This window comes from Lithobates pipiens, unplaced genomic scaffold (assembly GCF_037356315.1).
Source record: "Lithobates pipiens isolate NorthernLeopardFrog02 unplaced genomic scaffold, aLitPip1_a1.2 Scaffold_16, whole genome shotgun sequence".
Classification (NCBI taxonomy): domain Eukaryota; kingdom Metazoa; phylum Chordata; class Amphibia; order Anura; family Ranidae; genus Lithobates; species Lithobates pipiens.
The window spans coordinates 195,136,465-195,155,508 of NW_027507748.1; the positions used below are offsets into that span (position 1 = coordinate 195,136,465).

Consider the following 19,044-nt stretch of genomic DNA (forward strand, 5'->3'; position numbering starts at 1 on the left):
CTGTGTAATCTCCCTAATGTAACCTCCTCTGTGTAATCCCCCCTAATGTAACCCCCCTTTGTAATCCCCCTAATTTAACCCCCCCTTGTATAATCCCCCTAATGTAACCCCCCCCCCGTGTATATCTGCCCATTGTGACTATATAGTGTATATCTCTCCCCTCCCCACATTTAAAGACCTCAGATCAGCGCAGCTCTGTTCACATGGATGTCCCTCCTCCTGTTGTGGATCTACTGTCAGTGTGAAGGAGGAGCCTAGACTCCATAAACTGTGAGGAGTGTAATTGTGATAGGCAGCTGGCACCTCTCCCCGTCTGCCTGTCACAATAATTTACAATTGCAGTGCCGGTTCCTGGAAGACATGCGGGCACTGGGCTAGCCGCTATGGAACTCCAGAGCTGTCTGCCTATGACTTCTTAATCCTCCTCCCTCCCCAAACATCGCGTGCTGCTAAGTAGACAGCAAAGGTACTGGAGTGTGCAGAGGAAGGAGAAAGAGGAGCGAGCCACTGCACCTCTGTTAATCCAGCACTGTGCTGGGTGTCGCCCCTCTGGTGGATGTCACCTGGGTACGGCCCGCTCCCCCCAAGCAACGCCACTGGACCTATTAATTTTTGTTTGCTGTGTTGCCTGCCCCTCATTAAATTGATTTTAAACATCCATTAAAGCCGAATTCCAGGTATGATTTTTACTATAAAACCATATATGTAAAGCGCTATCTGCAGTGTTTATAAAGACCAAACATAGGTAATGTCCCTTTAAATCTACAATACACCACATGCAATTTATGTTTGAAATAAAGTCCCAAAAATATCATTTTTTATATAAAAAATAAAGTGATAAAAAGTCAACAAAAGTACTTGTGAAAACAAAAGATCCAAATTTTCAAGTGCCAGGATGTGAGCAAACTAATAAAGCCACCACCACCAGAAAATATAGCCTAACCTTATAATATGACCCCTTTATCACAAAGGGGTCAAAAAAGTGCTGGTTTCTGTACCACCAGCCCCATTCAGATGTCTTTCCCAGGATCTTATAGACAACTCAGAGGACCCACATGGTTTCCATGGCATACATCCGACACCACAGGACTCTGCAATTGCAGATTTTCAGCCACTATACCTCTTCCCATATGGACCATATAATTAAAAATAGTGTTATACTGTTTAAAAGCTGCTATTTAATTTTAGTATACGCTTTAAAAAAAATGTTTGTGTGCAAAATCAGCAAACATGGAAATAATAATTGCGATATACAAAATGGTGCTATTGTCATCATTAACCAGCGAACATGCGTAAAAACATAATAATGTCATACACTGTGCCCGCCCGCCGGCCAAAGTGCCATCCAGAATGGAAGCACTGATTTTTACTGTATAGTTACATTTGTCCATCTTGGACCAACATATATATATAAATATTTATTACCTCTGGGACCACTATGGAAGTTGAGAATGGTGGAGGGGGGATTATGGTGTGGGGTTGTTTTTCAGGGGTTGGGCTTGGCCCCTTAGTTCCCGTGAAGGGAACACTTAAGGTGTCAGCATACCCAGAGAATTTGGACAATTTCATGCTCCCAACTTTATGAGAACAGTTTGGGGATGGTCCCTTCCTTTTCCAACATGACTGCACACCAGTGCACAAACAAGGACTATAAAGACATAGATGAGCAAGTCTGGGGTGGAGGAACTGATCTCAATCCGATAGAACACCTTTGGGATGAATTAGAGCAGAGACTGCGAGCCAGGCCTACTCGTCCTACATCAGTGCCTGCCCTTACAAATGCGCTTCTGAAATAATGGTCAAACATTCCCATAGACACACTCCTAAACCTTGTGGACAGCCTTCTCAGAAGAGTTGAAGCTGTGATAGCTGCAAATGGCTAAATCAATATTAAACCCTACGGACTAAGACTGGGATCCCATTAAAGTTCATGTGCATATAAAGGCAGGCTTCCCAATACTTTTGGTGATATAGTGTACATAAGCATTCACCACCTTTGCCACTGATGTTTCCACTGATCATCCTTGAGACGTACAACTTGATTGGAGTCCACCTGTGACCAATTCAGTTGATTGGACATGATTTTGAAAGACACACACCTGTTTATATAAGGTCCCAATGCATGTCAGAGGAAGGAATTGTCTGCCGACCCCTGAGACAGTATTGTATGGAGGCACAGATCTGGGGAAGGGTACATAAAAATTTCTGCAGAATTAAAGGACCCAATGAGCACAATGACCATCATCATCCGTAAATGGAAGAAGTTTGTAACCACGAGGACTCAGTCTAGAGCGGGCCGCCCGGCCAACCTGAGCAATTGGGGGAAAAAGGCCTGAGTCAGGGAGGTAACCAAGAACCCGATGGTCACTCTGACAGAGCTCCAGCATTTCTCTGTGGAAAGAAGAGAACCTCCTAGAAGAACAACCATCTATGCAGCGCTCCACCAATCAGGCCTGTATGGTAGAGTGGCCAGACGGAAAAGGCACACTCCAGCTCGCCTGGAGTTTGCCAAAAGGCACTGTAAGGACTCTCAGACCATGAGAAACAAAATTCTCTGGTCTGATGAAACAAAGATTGGACTCTTTGGCCTGTATGGCAAGTGGCAAGTCTGGGGAAAACCAGGCACTGCTCATAGCCTGGTCCATGCTGTGTGGATGTTTTTCAGCGGCAGGAACTGAGAAACTAGTCAGGATCAAGGGAAAGATGAATGCAGCAATGTACACAGACATCTTTGATTAAAACCAGCTTCAGAGCACTCTGAACCTCAGACTGGGGCTAAAGGTTCATCTTCCAACAGGACAATGACCATAAGCGCACAGCCAAGATAACAAAGGAGTGGCTATGGGGCAACTCTGTGAATCTCCTTGAGTGGCCCAGCCTTGAACTTGATTGAACATCTCTGGAGAGATCTGAAAAATGGCTGTCCGCTGACACTCCCCATCCAACCTGTTGGAGCTTGAGAGGTCCTGCAAAAAAGAATGGGAGAAACTGGCCAAAAATAGGTGTGCCAAGCTTGTAGCATCATACTCAAAAAGACTTAAGGTTGAAATAGGTGCCAAAGGTGCTTCAACAAATTATTGAGCAAAGGCTGTGAATACATATGTACATGTGATTTTTAGCGAACTTTTTTCATTTTGAATAAATTTGCAAAGATTTCAAACTTCTTTCACATTATCATCATGGGGTACTGTTTGTAGAATTTTGAGGAAAATAATCAATTTGAATACTTTCCAGATGCACTGAACGCACTGAAAAATACAATTATGCTTGGAAAAGGTGAAGGGAAAGAAGAAGACAACCAGCAAAAAGATGGCTGGAGACAGTAACAGAATTGCCCATGCATGAATTAAAATTCAGCCAATCCCCGCTGAACCAGCTGAATTTCGAACCAAGAATGACTTGCATTAGGAATGTATTTGTTTTTATTCTTGTGTGTTATGGCAAGGTGTTATTATTTGTATTATTTTTATTTGCCATCAAGTGGATGCTGACAACCACATGGATAGTGTTTCTCTGGAATATTCAGACTTGTTTTTTGGTTCTCAAGTGGTTGCAGGGACAAGTTCATAATTTCTGTTACTGTATCCAGCCATCTTTTTTGCTGGTTGTCCATGTGTTTCCCTTCAACTTTTCCAAGCATAATTGTCTTATTTTTCAGTGAGTTGGTTCGTCTCATAATATACCCAGAATAAGATAGCTACATTTAGTTATTTGAGCTTCAGTGAAAGGTTGGGCTTGATTTATTGAAGGATCCATTTGTTTTCCTTGCCGTTTCCTATATTTGTAAAATCCTGTGTTAACACCTAGTATCAATATTGTTTCCTTTTACCAAGATTTCCCATCAATACAGAGTGAAAGAAAATACCATAGCTTAGACAATTCTGATCTTTGTACCCATATACCCAATGAAGTTGCTTTTACTAAAACTGTAAAGTGCAAAATCTGGCACATATGTGCATAGAACCCAATTAGCTTCCATTTTTTTTTTGTTTTTATCCAAAGCCTATATAAACAAGCTGAACTTAGGCTGGGTTCACACTTATGCAAATTGGATGCAGGTTTTCCCTGCATCCAATTTGCAGGAGACTGTGACTGGCTCCCAATGGAGCCAGTTCACACATCTCTGGGACGCCCGAGGTTCTCACTTGAAAAGGGTCCTGTGCATCTTTGGCTCCATTTCAGGTCCAAATTCAGGCAAAAATTCAGACCTAATTCACCTCTAAATGGAGAACAGGGACCCCCTTCTGCAAGAGGTGGCCGCAGCTGGTGTGAACCCAGCCTAAGAAGCTGATTGGCTACCAAGCACAGCTGCACCAGACCATGATAGCTTGTACTCTATTTTACTTAAAGCATTGTGCATTATTTGTGCATAATAATTTAGATTTTCTTATTTTTGTTACAGACTGGTGTGCCCTGGCTTGGGTCTGCTGCATTACATTGAACCTGTACCTGAATGTAGTGAAGGAGATGAGGACAGATCGATATGGTCTGTAAGTACAATAGTTCTAATGTTTTATCATTATGGCAGGAATGATAACTGTTTATCATCATAAGTAGAAATACAGCATCATACTTAATCCAGCCCTCAAATATTCCACTCACCTATTCTCATTTTGCAAGTGGAAAATTATTTCTGGCGAGCGTGGGCTGCCTCGGAGTGGGGGGTGGGGGGGGGGGGGGGGGGGGGGGCGAGCGCCGCCAGCAGACATGGGTTGAATGGGAGCCAATTTCCCAGCTTGTAGGACTGGGCCCTGGGATCCAGTACTTTTGGCACGCATTAAAATAAAGATACTCTGGCAGAGTCTTCTACAGTTCCAGGGAAGAGGCCTCCTTTAAATAGGAATCCAGAGCCCTGAAGGTTGGCACAATGCTACCCGCCGTGATGGGTGAAGATTGGATCTGTCTGGTCTTCAGCAGTTCCTGGGCGGGGAAAAGGTAAGTGAGAAAATCCTAAGAAAAAAATCTTAAGGCCTTTCTCCTGTGAGTAGCTGCATGTCTTACCTCAATAGAAAAAGAGAATAATTCAAAAGACAATCGTCAATAGTCAAGGATTCATCCCAAATTGTGTTACCGCTCTTATACTATACTTGTAATATGCTTGGTAATAAAAAAACAAAATAGTTATTGAAAATATAACAGTATATAACGCAAAATCGCGGAACATCAAAAATAGGTTGAAAGATAATGCTATGCTCAACATGTTTCGCGTGTCTTCACGCTTCTTCCGGAGCTTATCATGACTGACTAACAAAATAGAAAAATATATATATAATGGTAAGGACAAACAAGATAACAAAAATATAATGTATATTATTAAACAGGCAAGGTACAAAATGTAATCTGTACAGTCTGGTTTAGAGTGCAGCACCGGTACATAAAAGGACAGCTAATGGGAGCACCATGGGGGTGTGTGTAACATAGTCGACAACAATGAAAAAAAAGGGGGGGGAGAGGGATATATAATATGTTATAATTAGTCTCTAGAATTCATACTCAAAATTCTTATAATAACTTACTTGATATGGAGTTGAATAAATAATAGTGACACTAAGTGCATGTCTTACCTGTTTCTGCCACTGGAGGGAGTAAAGAGGTATACCTGGTGTTCTACTTACCATGTTCTCCAGGAAACAAAAGCTCAGTGTCAGCCGGTCCGTTAAGTGGCTCACTTCCTCCGCTGCAGGCACTGACACAACTCTGTGGGGGGGGGGTCCCTTGTAGTCCAGGCTCCACGGCACTCGGAGGGGGGCCTTTCTTTCTGCCCCTTCACACCCCTGCCACTACTCTACGCATGTGCAGGCTCATAGGGGGCCTGCTTTTGAAGCCAGTTTGGCGGGGAAGTGGGGGGTGTGCTTGCTGCGTGCGTGTACGCCAGCCACAGCGCAGGCCGGGGGCAGAATTTTTTTAAATAAACCCCCAGACGCCAGAGCTCTGCATAAAAGAGGAACACAGCAGTTTGGGGCACGTAAGCAACTCTCAACTGTGTGTTGGATGCAGGCACACCAAGATGCCTACTCAGCATCAGGCTATGCAAATTAGCAGCATATTGTTTATATTGCTAGACTAGCTCAGCAGTTGATGCACCTGCGCTAGTACCTCTGCTTTTTTCTAGCTTAGGACCATGCCTTCCTGTAGAAGGAGTTCAGGGGTAGGGAAGAGGGGCACTATGGTGTCGCCATCCGGATCGGGGAGTCCTAGTCATGCCTGCCTGGTTCCATCCTCCCCTGCTGGACTTGATGCCACCGCACAGGATGAGCCATTGCCCCTGTCAGGCTTACAGCTTCTCCTAATATGGCAGCTCCTGCATATGTCACCGAGGACACTTTAGCAGCAGCATTAAATAGTTTAGAGGAAAAAATTGTTACTTTAATCGCAGCGTCCTCGCAGAAGAGCAGAAAAGGAGCAGAAGGGGTAGGTCCCCTTCTGCTGCTCTAAATCCCCCATCAGATGAGTCTGATGATGATGATACTACTCCATCAGGGGACAAGGATCAGGAGCAGTCGGATGAATCGGGGGAATCAGAGGAGACTTTTTCTACCTCTCTGTTTCTCAAAATGCAGGTGCAATGCTATGCAGAAGCTGCATGTGCTACGTAAAAATTGCCCTCTACTGAGTTAACTGAGTCCCCTGTTTCTTCCTTGGGATCATTAAAATCCCCGCAGTCTGCATATACTTTCCCGGTCCATCCTGTATTGGAAAAACGTATTCATGCTGACTGGGAACATCCAGACAAGCTGTTTTCTCCTCCTAAGAAATTTGTTTTCCTTTACCCAATGGAGGAAAAATTTACCAGGAAACGGAGCTTACCGGCAATATATGTGGCTATTTCTCGTGTGAACAAAAATCTGACTTGTTCTATAGACAATGCTCAGATGTTTAAGGATCCAACTAAGAAAAAGCTGGAATCTTTACTTAGGTCCTCCTTTAGTATGACTGGCACAGTAACCCAACCTGCTGTAGCAGCAATAGGCATATGTCAGGTACTAAAGGGGCAGGTGAAGCAAGGGCTTAAAGATCTTCCTGCTGATCAGGTTAAGCTATGGTTGGACCTGCCTAAGGCCTTATGTTTTGTGGTAGATGCCATTAAAGATTCTATCCAGCAGGCATCCCGCCTTACCCTCCTGCTGGTACACATGCGCAGGATTCTGTGGCTACAGCATTGGTCAGCTGAAGCTCCATGCAAAAATCTTTTAACCGGTTTCCCCTTTCATGGGGAACAGCTGTTTGGGGATGACCTGGATAAATACATCCAGAAGATTTTTAGTGGTAAGACTACCCTTTTAAGAAAAAGAGTAAACGTTCTTCTTTTAAACGCTCTCTCCCAGATTCCTGGGGCCATGGCCTCCAGGCTGTGGCGACAGCCTTCTCAGCTAGATGCAAGAGGCAGGCCCAATGGCCAAGCCCAAGGACAAAAGAAACCTTGGGGTCAGAAATCAGCTAAGCAGAACCCCAAAGCCTCCTTAGGGGGGCGCCCCCGCTCGGCCAAGTGTGGGGGGCGACTTCTGCAATTTTCAGGAGCTTGGCATGCGGAAATCCGGGACAGGTGGGTAATTTCTACAGTGTCCCTGGGTTACAAGCTGGAGCTCCAAGAATTCCCGCCTTACCATTTTCTAAGGTCAAACATCTCCAAAGATCCAGTAAAAAGAAAGCCCTTCTTCCAATGGGGGGATGTCAGACCTATTCTAGAACTAAAGGGCCTGAATCAATTCCTGAACATTCGCCCCTTTCACATGGAGTTAATGCGCTCTGTGGTCTCCCCACTATATTAGGGGGAGAATTCATGGCGTCACTAGAAATCAAAGATGCATATCTACATGTGCCTATCTGTCCCACTCACCACTCATTCCTAAGGTTCGCAGTAGAAGAGCGCCAATTCCAATTTGTGGCCCTACCCGTTGGTCTGGCTACTGCACCCCAGGTATTTGCAAAGATTCTAGCCCCACTTCTAGCAAATCTAAGGGCACAGGGCATAGCGGTGATGGCATATCTAGATGACCTGCTACTGGTAGAACAGTCAGTAGAATGCTTAAACCACAATGTGCTCAGCACAGTAAAATACCTAAAGCACTTAGGTTGGGTCCTCAACCTGGAAAAATCATCCTTGCAGCCCTTAAAGAGGGTGGAGTATTTGGGCACGATCATAGACACTGCGCAAAGCAGAGTATTCTTACCCAAGTCAAAGATCAAGACTATAAGAGAATTGATCCAGATGGTCAAGGCGAGGAAGGAACCATCTATTAGTCTTTGCATGAGATTGTTAGGAAAGATGGTGGCCGTTCCTTATGCCCAGTTTCATTCAAGACTGCTGAAAAACAGCATCCTATCTGCCTGGAACAGGAGAGTCCAACCCTTGGACTTACCAATGTGCCTGTCATCAGACTGGTGGTTAAAAACCAAAAATTTGAGAAGGGGAAGATCCTTTACCCCAGTCACCTGGTATCAACAGATGCCAGCCTTATGAGCTGGGGGCAGTTCTGGAAGAGGCTTCGGCCCAAGGGAAATGGTCCAAGGCTGAAAGGAGCCTGCCCATCAGTATTTTGGAGATCCAGGCAGTGCATTTAGCTCTCAGAGCCTGGACGTACAGGTTGCAGGGTTATCCTGTCTGGATACAGTCTGACAATGCTACTGCTGTGGCCTTTATCATTAATCAAGGGGGCACCTGGAGTCAGGATGCCCAGAGGGAGGTGAACCAAGTACTAGTTTGGGCAGAAAAGCATGTTCCCTGTCTTTCTGCAGTCTTCATTCCGGGGGTAGAGAATTGGCAAGCGGACTATCTGAGCCGCCAGCAGCTGTTACCAGGAGAATGGTCTTTCGGGCCATATGCCGAAAATGGGATACCCCAAATGTAGATTTACTAGCCTCCAGGTTCCACAGGAAGTTGGACAAATTTGTATCGAGGGCAAGGGATCCTCTAGCATACGGATCAGATGCGCTAGTGATACCTTAGGATCAGTTTTCTCTGATCTATGCATTCCCTCCGATTCCGCTCTTACTGAGACTGCTTTGTAGGGTCAGAAAAGAAGGGAAACCAGTAATCCTGGTGGCTCCAGCTTTGCCCAGGAGATCCTGGTACACAGAGATCGTAAGGATGGTGGTGGGAAAACCTTGGGTTCTTCCACTTCGCCCAGACCTGCTCTCGCAGTGACCAGTAGTAGCGAGATTGCAGTGTATTGACCTGCATGCTTTGGCCAATCACAGCACTATCTGGTTAAGGGGAACCCTATGACAGAATTAAGAAAAAAACTCCTCCCCAAAATCCATACCAGGCCCTTAGGATCTGGTATAGATTTTAAGGGCAACTTCACGCCATAATAAAAAAAAAAAAACAACGTGGGATCCCCCCAGAATTCCTACCAGGCCCTTTGATTCTGGCATAGATTTTAAGGGGAACCCAGACCAGACCCCCTATCCGATCAAGCAGGATAGAGGGGGGACGAGTGAACTACCCCCAGTGAACCCTACCAGGCTGCTTGCCCTCAACATGAGGAGGGTGCTTTGGGGATAAGAGCCTCTTCCCGACAACCCTGACCATAGGTTGTCGGGGCCTGCAGGCCAGGGGCTTATTAGAATCTGGAAGCCCCATTTAACAAGTAAATAGGGGGGGGCAAAAAAGGGGACCAAAAAAAGCATCAAAAAGTAAAAACCACAACAGACATTTTATGACAATTCCTTTATCATCCATCCCTTTTCTTTCTATTTTTCGGGTCCATCGGGCGGCATGATTGATGATGATTGACGATGGATGTACATCATGGGACACTTTATTTTTTTTATTTTTTAATAAAGGAATTGTAAATGCTGTCTATTGGGGTTTTTACTTTTTGACACTTTTTTTGGTGAATGGGTAGGGGTACAATTAACATAGGGGTGGTGGGATCTGGGGTCCCCTTGTTAAAGGGGGCTTCCAGATTCTGATAAGCCCCCACCCGCCAACCCTGACAACCGATAGCCAGGGTTGCCTGGAAGAGGCTCTTGTCCTTCATCAACATGGTCCCCCCAAAGCACCCTTCCCATGTTGTGGGCATGTGGCATGGTATGGTTCAGCTCACTCCCCCCATCCTGACCTCCAGCCTGCATGCTCGGATAAGGGTTTGGTATGAATTTTGGGGGGACCCCCACACCAATTTGTGTTTTTTTTTTTTTTTTGGCGTGGAGTTCCCCTTAAAATCCATACCAGACCTGAATGGCCTGGTATGGACTGGGGGGGGGGGGGGGGGTGCATGCCATTTTTTTACTTGATTTTTACTGAGAGCCAGCAATACATTACAACCAGGAGCAATTTTAAATGACATTTTTTTTTTTTGTTTAGAAATTTAATTTTGCTGCGGCACTGTTCTACACGTTGCACAGGTGGGCCACTTTTGAGTGATCCCTGTTCTGTCTCTCTGTGGAGCAATCGCGGGTGGCTGTCAGACATCGCCACGCCATGTCCATGCGCATCGGCTCCGGCGTCATGCACACACGCCCCCTAGAGCTCTTAAAGCAGCCAACGTACAATGATGGTGATTTGCCCAGGAGAGCCAACCTGCAGTACAACTGCAGTGGCTGGTCAGCGGTTAAAGGGCATCTCCACTTTTGTGGGGCAAAAAATATCAAATTCAAAAAAAATATATTGCATATACAATTTCGAAACAAGTCCTATTGTAATTGAATGCTAATAAAAATGACCTTTCCTTTTCAATCTGCAGATTAGTAATATTCTGTAAAATGCACCGTGTACAAAACGCCCCCCAGAAACCTAATTTCCTGCTTGTGTGTTTGGCCCACTGATTTGCCCAGAAGTCTGCACTAAGATATGTCAGATTTCAGGCATCCCCTGCAACAAAAATGTAATTTTTGGTCAGATACTCCCAATATGAAATCACGTATAAAGTGATGCAGACCCTGTCAGTTTCATCATTATAGCTCTGCAGGTGACTGATAATTATGAAACCACTCCCATACCGATTCACTCGGCACATGGACACAGTCAAACAGTGTTTTTTTCAGAATAACAAAAGGTAAGAATCTGCAACAAAGTTGAAATCTTGCAATGTACATAGATTACCAGAGGGGAATGTTTTTGTTTTTTTTCTCAACAAAATTGAAGTTACTCTGTTTTAGGAACAAGAGGTTTCCTAAAACATGTCCTCATATTCACATAAATAATACACATTGAACAGCTAACAACTGTTATGAAACACTGAAGCTGTATTGACATAGATTAATATTACATCCATCTGTTTTGTTTATAATCATGTGCAGGACAAACCCAATTAGAACTTTTAATATTCCTGATGGCCAAGTACAGCTATGCTCTGAATCTAAAATAATCTAAAATTGTTGCATATGGTATTTTTTTATTTTTTTTGCAAACCATAGTTCCAACACTAATCCCACTGTAATATAAGCTACTGCTAATATCCAAAGCAAAAAAAAAAAAAAATTGTCTCACCTTTGGATAGAGTATGGAATGGTGAAAATCCCTGGCAGTTTTTTTTTTTTCCAAAAGTTTTTATTGTTTTTCAAAATGCACCATACAGAAGAATAAGTCATATAACAGGCAATCCATATTGAACATTAACAATACAAACATCTTGTATATTGTTATACGGTTGATGTAGATGTTAACCTGAGGTCTAATTAAACATTTGACAACATGTAGAAATATATGGAAGAGATTTCAGATGCACGTGAAATCGGAGCGTTTCGTTGCGTATGTGTAGGGTTGTAATAATACCAACAAGTCTGAGGTTGGATTGCCATACTGTAACAATGAAGAACATATCGAAGTGAGGAAAGATCATGGAAGGAGGTAAGGGGAGATGCTACAAGTTTACACCTTCTATTCTGGATATGCATATCCTTTTCGGGAGAGGGGGGGGAACTATGTAAAGGAGGGATGGGATAAAGAATTAAGGGGAAAGGGCAGGGAGGGGGGAGATTGTTGCTTCAGGTAAGAGACTAAGATGAGGGTTCATGAGATCTGCTACTCGCCGTCCACGAACCACCACCTAGTTAGGGTGAACGATTGTAGTGTCGTATGCTAGAAACGGTCTCTCCGATAATAGTAGTATATTACAGATCTGAGGCAAAACCCAGGGGGTACATGGTGTTGGATACGTGTACCTAAATATCAGATGGTTAGTCAGGTGGGGTTTTGTATCATGTTGTGAAAGTCAGCAGTATTCCGAAAGTGGTGCCAGGGTGCCCATTTCGAGCCGAAACTCGTCGGAGTGTCATTATGAATATGGATCAGTTCTTCTATATTTGCTATCTTGTCTACTCTACAAAGCCATTCTGCAATGGAGGGGATGGTAGGAGACTTCCAGTAAGTCGGGATGCACTGCTTCGCCGCACTGATTAAGTGAAGTGTGAGAGATTTTCGGTAAGATGTGCTAGAGTGGGCATTGTGGTGTAGTAAGAAGAGGGCTGGAGAGAAGGGTATGATCGTGCTTGTAATTTGTTCAATCACCTTATGTATTTTCTGCCAGAAAGGACGTATGGCCGAGCAGAGCCACCACAAGTGTAGGAGGGTGCCGCATTGATTGTGGCATCTCCAGCAGGTATCCGGAATCTGTGCATCCAAGGAGTGAATCAGGGCAGGAGTATGGTACCAGCGGCATTGTAATTTGAATCCATTTTCCTGAGCCGAGACATTCAGCGTACCTTTATGAATATTCAGAAAGATATGTTCCCAATCTTCCTGTGAAAAGGAAGATTCCAGGTCTTTTTCCCAAGCCTTGCAAGCCAAAGAGGTGCCAGGGATGTTACTCTGAAATAGAAGGGAATGGGTCAAAGAGATGAGATGATTTAGGGGTGTCCGTGAGGAGCAGAGTTTCTCGAAGGGAGTCAGAGATCTAGTACAGTCATATTGTTTATTAGTGTATTGCAGGTAATGTCGAATTTGTTGGTAGGTCTATATGGGGATTGGGGGCATTCGCATGTTCTCTGCGATTTGTTGTGTCGTGAGCAGTCGCCCTTTGTTGTAAAAGGATTTAATGAGGATCGGTTCGTTTGTCCAATGTTTAGCAAGGAAAGATTCGTGCATGCCTGGCGGGAAGAGTGGGTTTTGTTTCAGTGGGGTCATTGGTCCAGGGTTGGATGAAATTTCCTTTTGAGTACATATAGTAGAGAAGCAATGTAAAGTTGGGGCTATTAGTGGATGGGATTTAGTCGGAGAGGACATGTGTGAGCGCTGTACCGATGGAAGATATTGAAGAGGGGAGTCTACGAATGAGGCTTCCAGAGCGACCCAATCTTTGTAGGGTGAATGAATGTTCCAATCAATTATTCTCGTCATATGAGTGGCTTTGTAGTAGTTATTGATATCAGGAAGACCTATGCCACCTTTGTCTTTGGGTAGAGAAAGTTGGGAATAGCTAATTCTGGGTCTGCGCATATTCCACAGGAAGTTTGTACACGCTCGTCTATACGATTTAAAAAAAGCTATGGGGAGTTTTATCGGTACGGCCTGTAAAAGATATAGGATGCGAGGGAGAATGTTCATTTTTAGAATGGAAGCCCTACCAAACCACGAAAAAATTGGTTTGTTCCATAGTTTTAAGTCCATCAATATCTTGTGTAGGATAGGTAAGTAGTTTTTAGCGTATAGGTCGTCTAGATTTTTTGGAAGTTGTATGCCCAGATAGGTAATAGTCTCATTGGTCCATTGGAATGGAAAGTTGAGTTTACATTGTTCGGCCAATTCATGAGGTAAAGAGATGTTGAGGGCATAGGATTTGCTAAAGTTAATTTTTAAGTTGGACAATGTATGAAATGAGCTAAATTCTTTTAAGAGGGATGGAATCGTGATAAGGGGATTGGTAAGAAACATCAAGATGTCGTCAGCGTACGCAGCGATTTTATATTCTCTTATTTTAGATTTAATTCCATTAATATCTGGGTTATGTCTTAAGCTATTTAAGAAAGGTTCCAGAGTGAGAATATATAGAATAGGGGATAGGGGACATCCCTGTCTGGTCCCGTTTTTTATGGAGAAGGCACTCTATAGGGTATTATTCACTCTTATCTTCACTTTTGGGTTGATGTATAGGGCATTAATGAAGCGGAGTAGTCGAGGTCCCAGTCCGATGGTTTGCAGAACACAATGCATGTAATCCCATGCTACCCTATCAAATGCCTTCTCCGCGTCGAGGGAAAGGAAGAAGCCTTTTTGTCCAGAAGTTTTGATCAAGTGATGTAAGTTAATGGCTTTAATCGTGTTGTCCCGTGCCTCACGGCCAGGGACGAATCCGACTTGATCGCAAGAGACCAATTTAGGGACAAGAGGAAGAAGTCTTTGTCACCTTTCGGTATTACCACTATATGGGCTTCTAGCATATCCTGATGAAGGGGGGTAGTGTCTGAAATGGAGTTGAAGGCTCTACAAAAAGGATCTTGGAGAACCTCCGAGAAGGTTTTGTAGTAAACCGCGGGTAGCCCATCTGGGCCTGGGCTCTTTCCAGTTTTAGTCTGTTTAAGGGCGGTCTTCCATTCTAAAGGGGTAATCGGGTCCTCTAGAGTAGATATGATGTCTGGATTTTGAATCTTGGGGCAGAATTGGCGTAAAAATCCCTCCATCATGCGTTGTCTGTGAAGATTAGCTAAGGGGGACAAGTCAGAATTCTCAAGATTGTATAAATGAGAGTAGAAACATTTGAATTCTTTAGCTATATCCTCGTTTGAGGTGAGTTTTTTACCAGAGGAAGTATGTAAGGAATGTACGATCGTTTTCGACCGTTTGGCTTTCAAGGCTTAGGCTAGAAGGTGACCACTTTTATTGCCGAACTGGTAAAATAGTTTCTGAGAAAGCATATATTTTTTTCCGGATAGTTTTCCCTAATTCCTCACGAATGGAGGAACGAGTGGCTTGTAAATCGTGGAGGGTCTGCTCAGCCAACGTACATTTGTGTGCCGCTTCTAACTTTCTGAGTCGTGTGAAGAGATCGGATAGGCGACGTTTTCGTTCTCTATTGAGCTCAGCGGAAATGGATATAAGTTTCCCTCAGATAACACTTTTGTGTGCGGCCCACTGGGTGATAGAAGAAGTGTCTGGTGTAGTGTTTTCGATGAAATAATCTGTGAGACATTGTCGGATTTGTGCAGTGCGAACAGTATCAGTCAGGATACCTGGGTCCAATTTCCAGATATATGTTCGGTCACGAGTCTCAGGGAATGTCAGTGTGATCGAGATAGGGTGATGGTCCGACAGGATCATAGGTTCTATAGACGCATGTTTGAGGTAGGATAGATCAGACTGGGTTAGGAAAATATAGTCAAGTCTAGAGTATTTGTCGTGAGGGTTAGAGTAGAAGGTGAAGTCTTTCTCCGTCGGATGAAGGGTTCTCCATGTATCGTGGAGAAGGAGGTCTTGTAGAGTCAGTTTAATCTGTTTTAGGGCCCTGTAAGGGAGAAGAGAGGATCCAGTTGAGGTATCTATCAGGGGATCTAGGGGGACGTTAAAGTCGCCCCCTAGGATCAACATGCCTGTTTGGAAAGCAGCCAATTGATTCGTAATCGTCCTAAAGAAGGGGACTTGCGCCGAATTGGGGCTATATATATTTGCTAATGTAATAGGTTTGTCGTGTATGGAGCCCTTAAGAAAAATGTATCTACCATTATCGTCAGCTATGGTATCAGTAATTTGTAAGGGGGTCTGTTTGGATATGAGAATGGAGACACCTTTTGTTTTAAAGTTCGGAGTGGTTGAGTGATAACCCTGAGGGTAGTATAAGTTGGAAAATTTAGGTGTGGCCTGTGAGCTAAAATGGGTTTCCTGAATGAAAATGATATCAGCTTTCAGAGATTTCATATGGGCCAGAAGCTGAGATCTTTTTTCGGGGTGTTAAGACCTTTAGCATTTAGAGATACTATCTTGAGAGATCTATATTGTGGTGTGCGGATTGAAGTCCGGGGAGGCATGATGAACGAAATCGTAATTAAGCTGTGGGGAAGTAGACGGCGAGTAGCGGAGAACCTAAGGGGTTGGGAAGGGGGGTACGAGGAGAAGGATAATAAGCTATAGGAAAAGAGGGAGGAGGTGAGGGGTCAAGGACGACAGGAGTAAATCTGTGAACAAAGGTGAGTATATTGTAGATAAGATGTGATGTAGAAGGTGGATTTAGGGTGTAAATACAACTGGGGTCCAGAAGTGTTAGTAGAAACTTCCCGACAGAAAATAATTTTTTTTTATATTCTCTGTGTTCATTAGTGGAGATTTTTCTTCTCTTTTGTCTCAAGACACAACTGGAAGAGATTTTTCTAAAAGAAGGAAGATTTAGGCCTCATGTAACCTTCTGTTGTTAAACAGATGTTTATGAGCAGTTGGGTATTTTCTCACCTGCCCCTGAACTCTCCTCTATGTTATCTTATCAGTACATGTACACAGGGTAGTTTATAGTCGTTTCTATGCAGTTGAGTTTAGAAGCATTTTTTGGAACGCAAAAAAATGCATTCAGGACAGATGTTTAGAGGCATTTGAAACTGCCTGTAACAGCCTGTAAACGCTGCTAAACGCGGTAACTCGCGTTTAGCAGCATTTCGTTTACAGACGTTTCTTATTTTAACAAAAAAAAAAACACTTCTAGATGCAAACTCAGCTAAATTCGGCTAAACGGACGTTTTTAGACATCAGTTTCTAGCTGTCAAGTTAAATCGTTCAGGAGAGGTTAAACAACGTCCCGTGTACATGAAGCCTTACCCTCTATCCCTGATTTAGCTAGTTCTGCTAATTTCCTAGTACAGATGAAAATGTTGGATTTCTCCTAAGCTGGTCATACAATGATTACAATTTGGCCGGTCCAGCAGGGAGAGCTGTCAAATCGAATGTTGAAAAAAAATGTATCATTCAATAACAATTATCAATGAGACAAATACAAGTGAATAAATCCTCCCAGCAATAAAAATCAGGGGATTTCAGTGAAGTAAGTCAGTTGTCCGTACACTAGGAAAAAATGTCATGCCCTTAAAATTGCAGCTTGTTTCCTGTGCATACTTAGAGATTGTACTGGAAGCACTGTGGGGGAATTTTTCAAAACTTGAGCAGACAGAATCTGGAGAAGCTGTTCAGTTAAGCATTCAAAATTAAAGAAAGAAGTTGGTTGGTTGTCGTGTACAACTGCTTTAGATTCTGTTTGCTTCAGTCTTAGTAAAGTCACTTCTGTGTCTTATGTGAATAGAATCTTGAGCAGGCCATAAAAATCAAAGGAGGGCTGGACATGTAGGCATGATTTGACCATCTTTATATATCTGTATGGCCAGCTTCCTACATATACATACTTGTTATACAGTACATTGTTGAGCAAATTAAATAAGCCTATTGACAGGTCCTGCTGATGTCATTACTGGCTTCTTAGAATGTATTACTTGGTGTCAGATATGACATGTTTACTAAAATGTCCCATATGCTTTGTGAGGCCCCTTTCATGCAGGCTTGGTCTGGTTTTGCTCAGTAGAGGATTTCTGTTGATCTCCTGCTGAGCTGAGCGGAGAGGCCGGATGACAGGTCTGTGTCCTCTCTACTTTTTATAAATGGGAAGGAATACCATGCTAGCTTGTACACCCTAAGAGCAACAGCTCAACAATGTGAGATATACACAAAAATACAGGAAAAAGCTGTGCAAATAAAACAAAAATTGAATAATAAATCTATTGCCAAAACCTCTCTACTTTTGCACAGCCCACTCTGCTCTATGGGAAGCTGAATGTAAATGGGCCCAGAGGTCTGTTTAATCCCGACTGCCCTTCAAAAATTACTTTCAATCATAATAGCTGTGCTTTACATTGTGATGCTGTGATACAGCACCCTGTACCATGTGATCGATGTGAGACAATCACAGCATAGCAATAGTAATCACAGCTGTTATTAATGAAACCATTCATGACAGTTTGAAAACATTGTTGTTACAGTAATCATCACTGTAACAGCAATCAAATTGTAAACAACGATTCAGTAGTAGTTCAGTTTCACTATTGTTACACTTTTTGTATTTTTTTTTGTATTTTTTTATATTTTGACATGCTGTCACCGGTCAGTATCCCTGATCACTGCCACAGAGTGTTGTGAAGAAAAAAACACATTTTATTTTGGGGTTTTTTCCAAAATATTGTGGGAAAAAAAAATTACAATTTCAAAAAATGTGCCATACTTCTTGGTCAGTTTTCAGATATATATACAATAGTTTGTAGACCCTATAACTTTCACACAAACCAATTAATATACACTTATTGGAATTTGTTTTTACCAAATACATGTAGCAGAGTACATTTTGGCTTAAATTTATGAAGAAATACAATTTTATTGGATATGTTTTATAACAGAAAGTTGAAAATATTGTTGTTGTTTTTTTCAAAATTTTGGGTCTTTTTGAGATTAAGAGATTTTAGTTTTAGGCTGAACTTCCACTTTAAAGTAGATGTAAACCCTCATACAGTGCCTTGCGAAAGTATTCGGCCCCCTTGAACTTTTCAACCTTTTGCCACGTTTCAGGCTTCAAACATAAAGATATTAAATTTTTATTTTTTGTGAAGAATCACCAACAAGTGGGACACAATTGTGAAGTGGAACGAAATCTATTGGATTTTTGAAACTTTTTTAACAAATAAAAAAAATGAAAAGTGGGGCGTGCAAAATTATTCGGCCCCCTTGCATTAATACTTTGTAGAGCCACCTTTTGCTGCGATTACAGCTGCAAGTCGCTTGGGGTATGTCTCTATCAGTTTTGCACATCGAGAGACTGAAATTCTTGCCCATTCTTCCTTGCAAAACAGCTCGAGCTCAGTGAGGTTGGATGGAGAGCGTTTGTGAACAGCAGTTTTCAGCTCTTTCCACAGATTCTCGATTGGATTCAGGTCTGGACTTTGACTTGGCCATTCTAACACCTGGATACGTTTATTTGTGAACCATTTCTTTGTAGATTTTGCTGTATGTTTGGGATCATTGTCTTGTTGGAAGATAAATCTCCGTCCCAGTTTCAGGTCTTTTGCAGACTCCAACAGGTTTTCATCCAGAATGGTCCTGTATTTGGCTGCATCCATCTTCCCCTCAATTTTAACCATCTTCTC

The 19,044-nt window shown here is 43.0% G+C and overlaps 1 protein-coding gene across 1 annotated transcript in view; it reads left to right on the forward strand.

Annotated features, from left to right (window-relative positions):
- LOC143982287 (cyclic AMP receptor-like protein A) overlaps positions 1-19,044 on the forward strand; it is a 933,494-nt gene that overhangs the window by 382,771 nt on the left and 531,679 nt on the right. Inside the window, exon 6 of the mRNA XM_077480869.1 lies at positions 4,403-4,490. Coding sequence (XP_077336995.1) covers positions 4,403-4,490 — 88 coding nt within the window. The remainder of the gene's footprint in view (positions 1-4,402; positions 4,491-19,044) is intronic.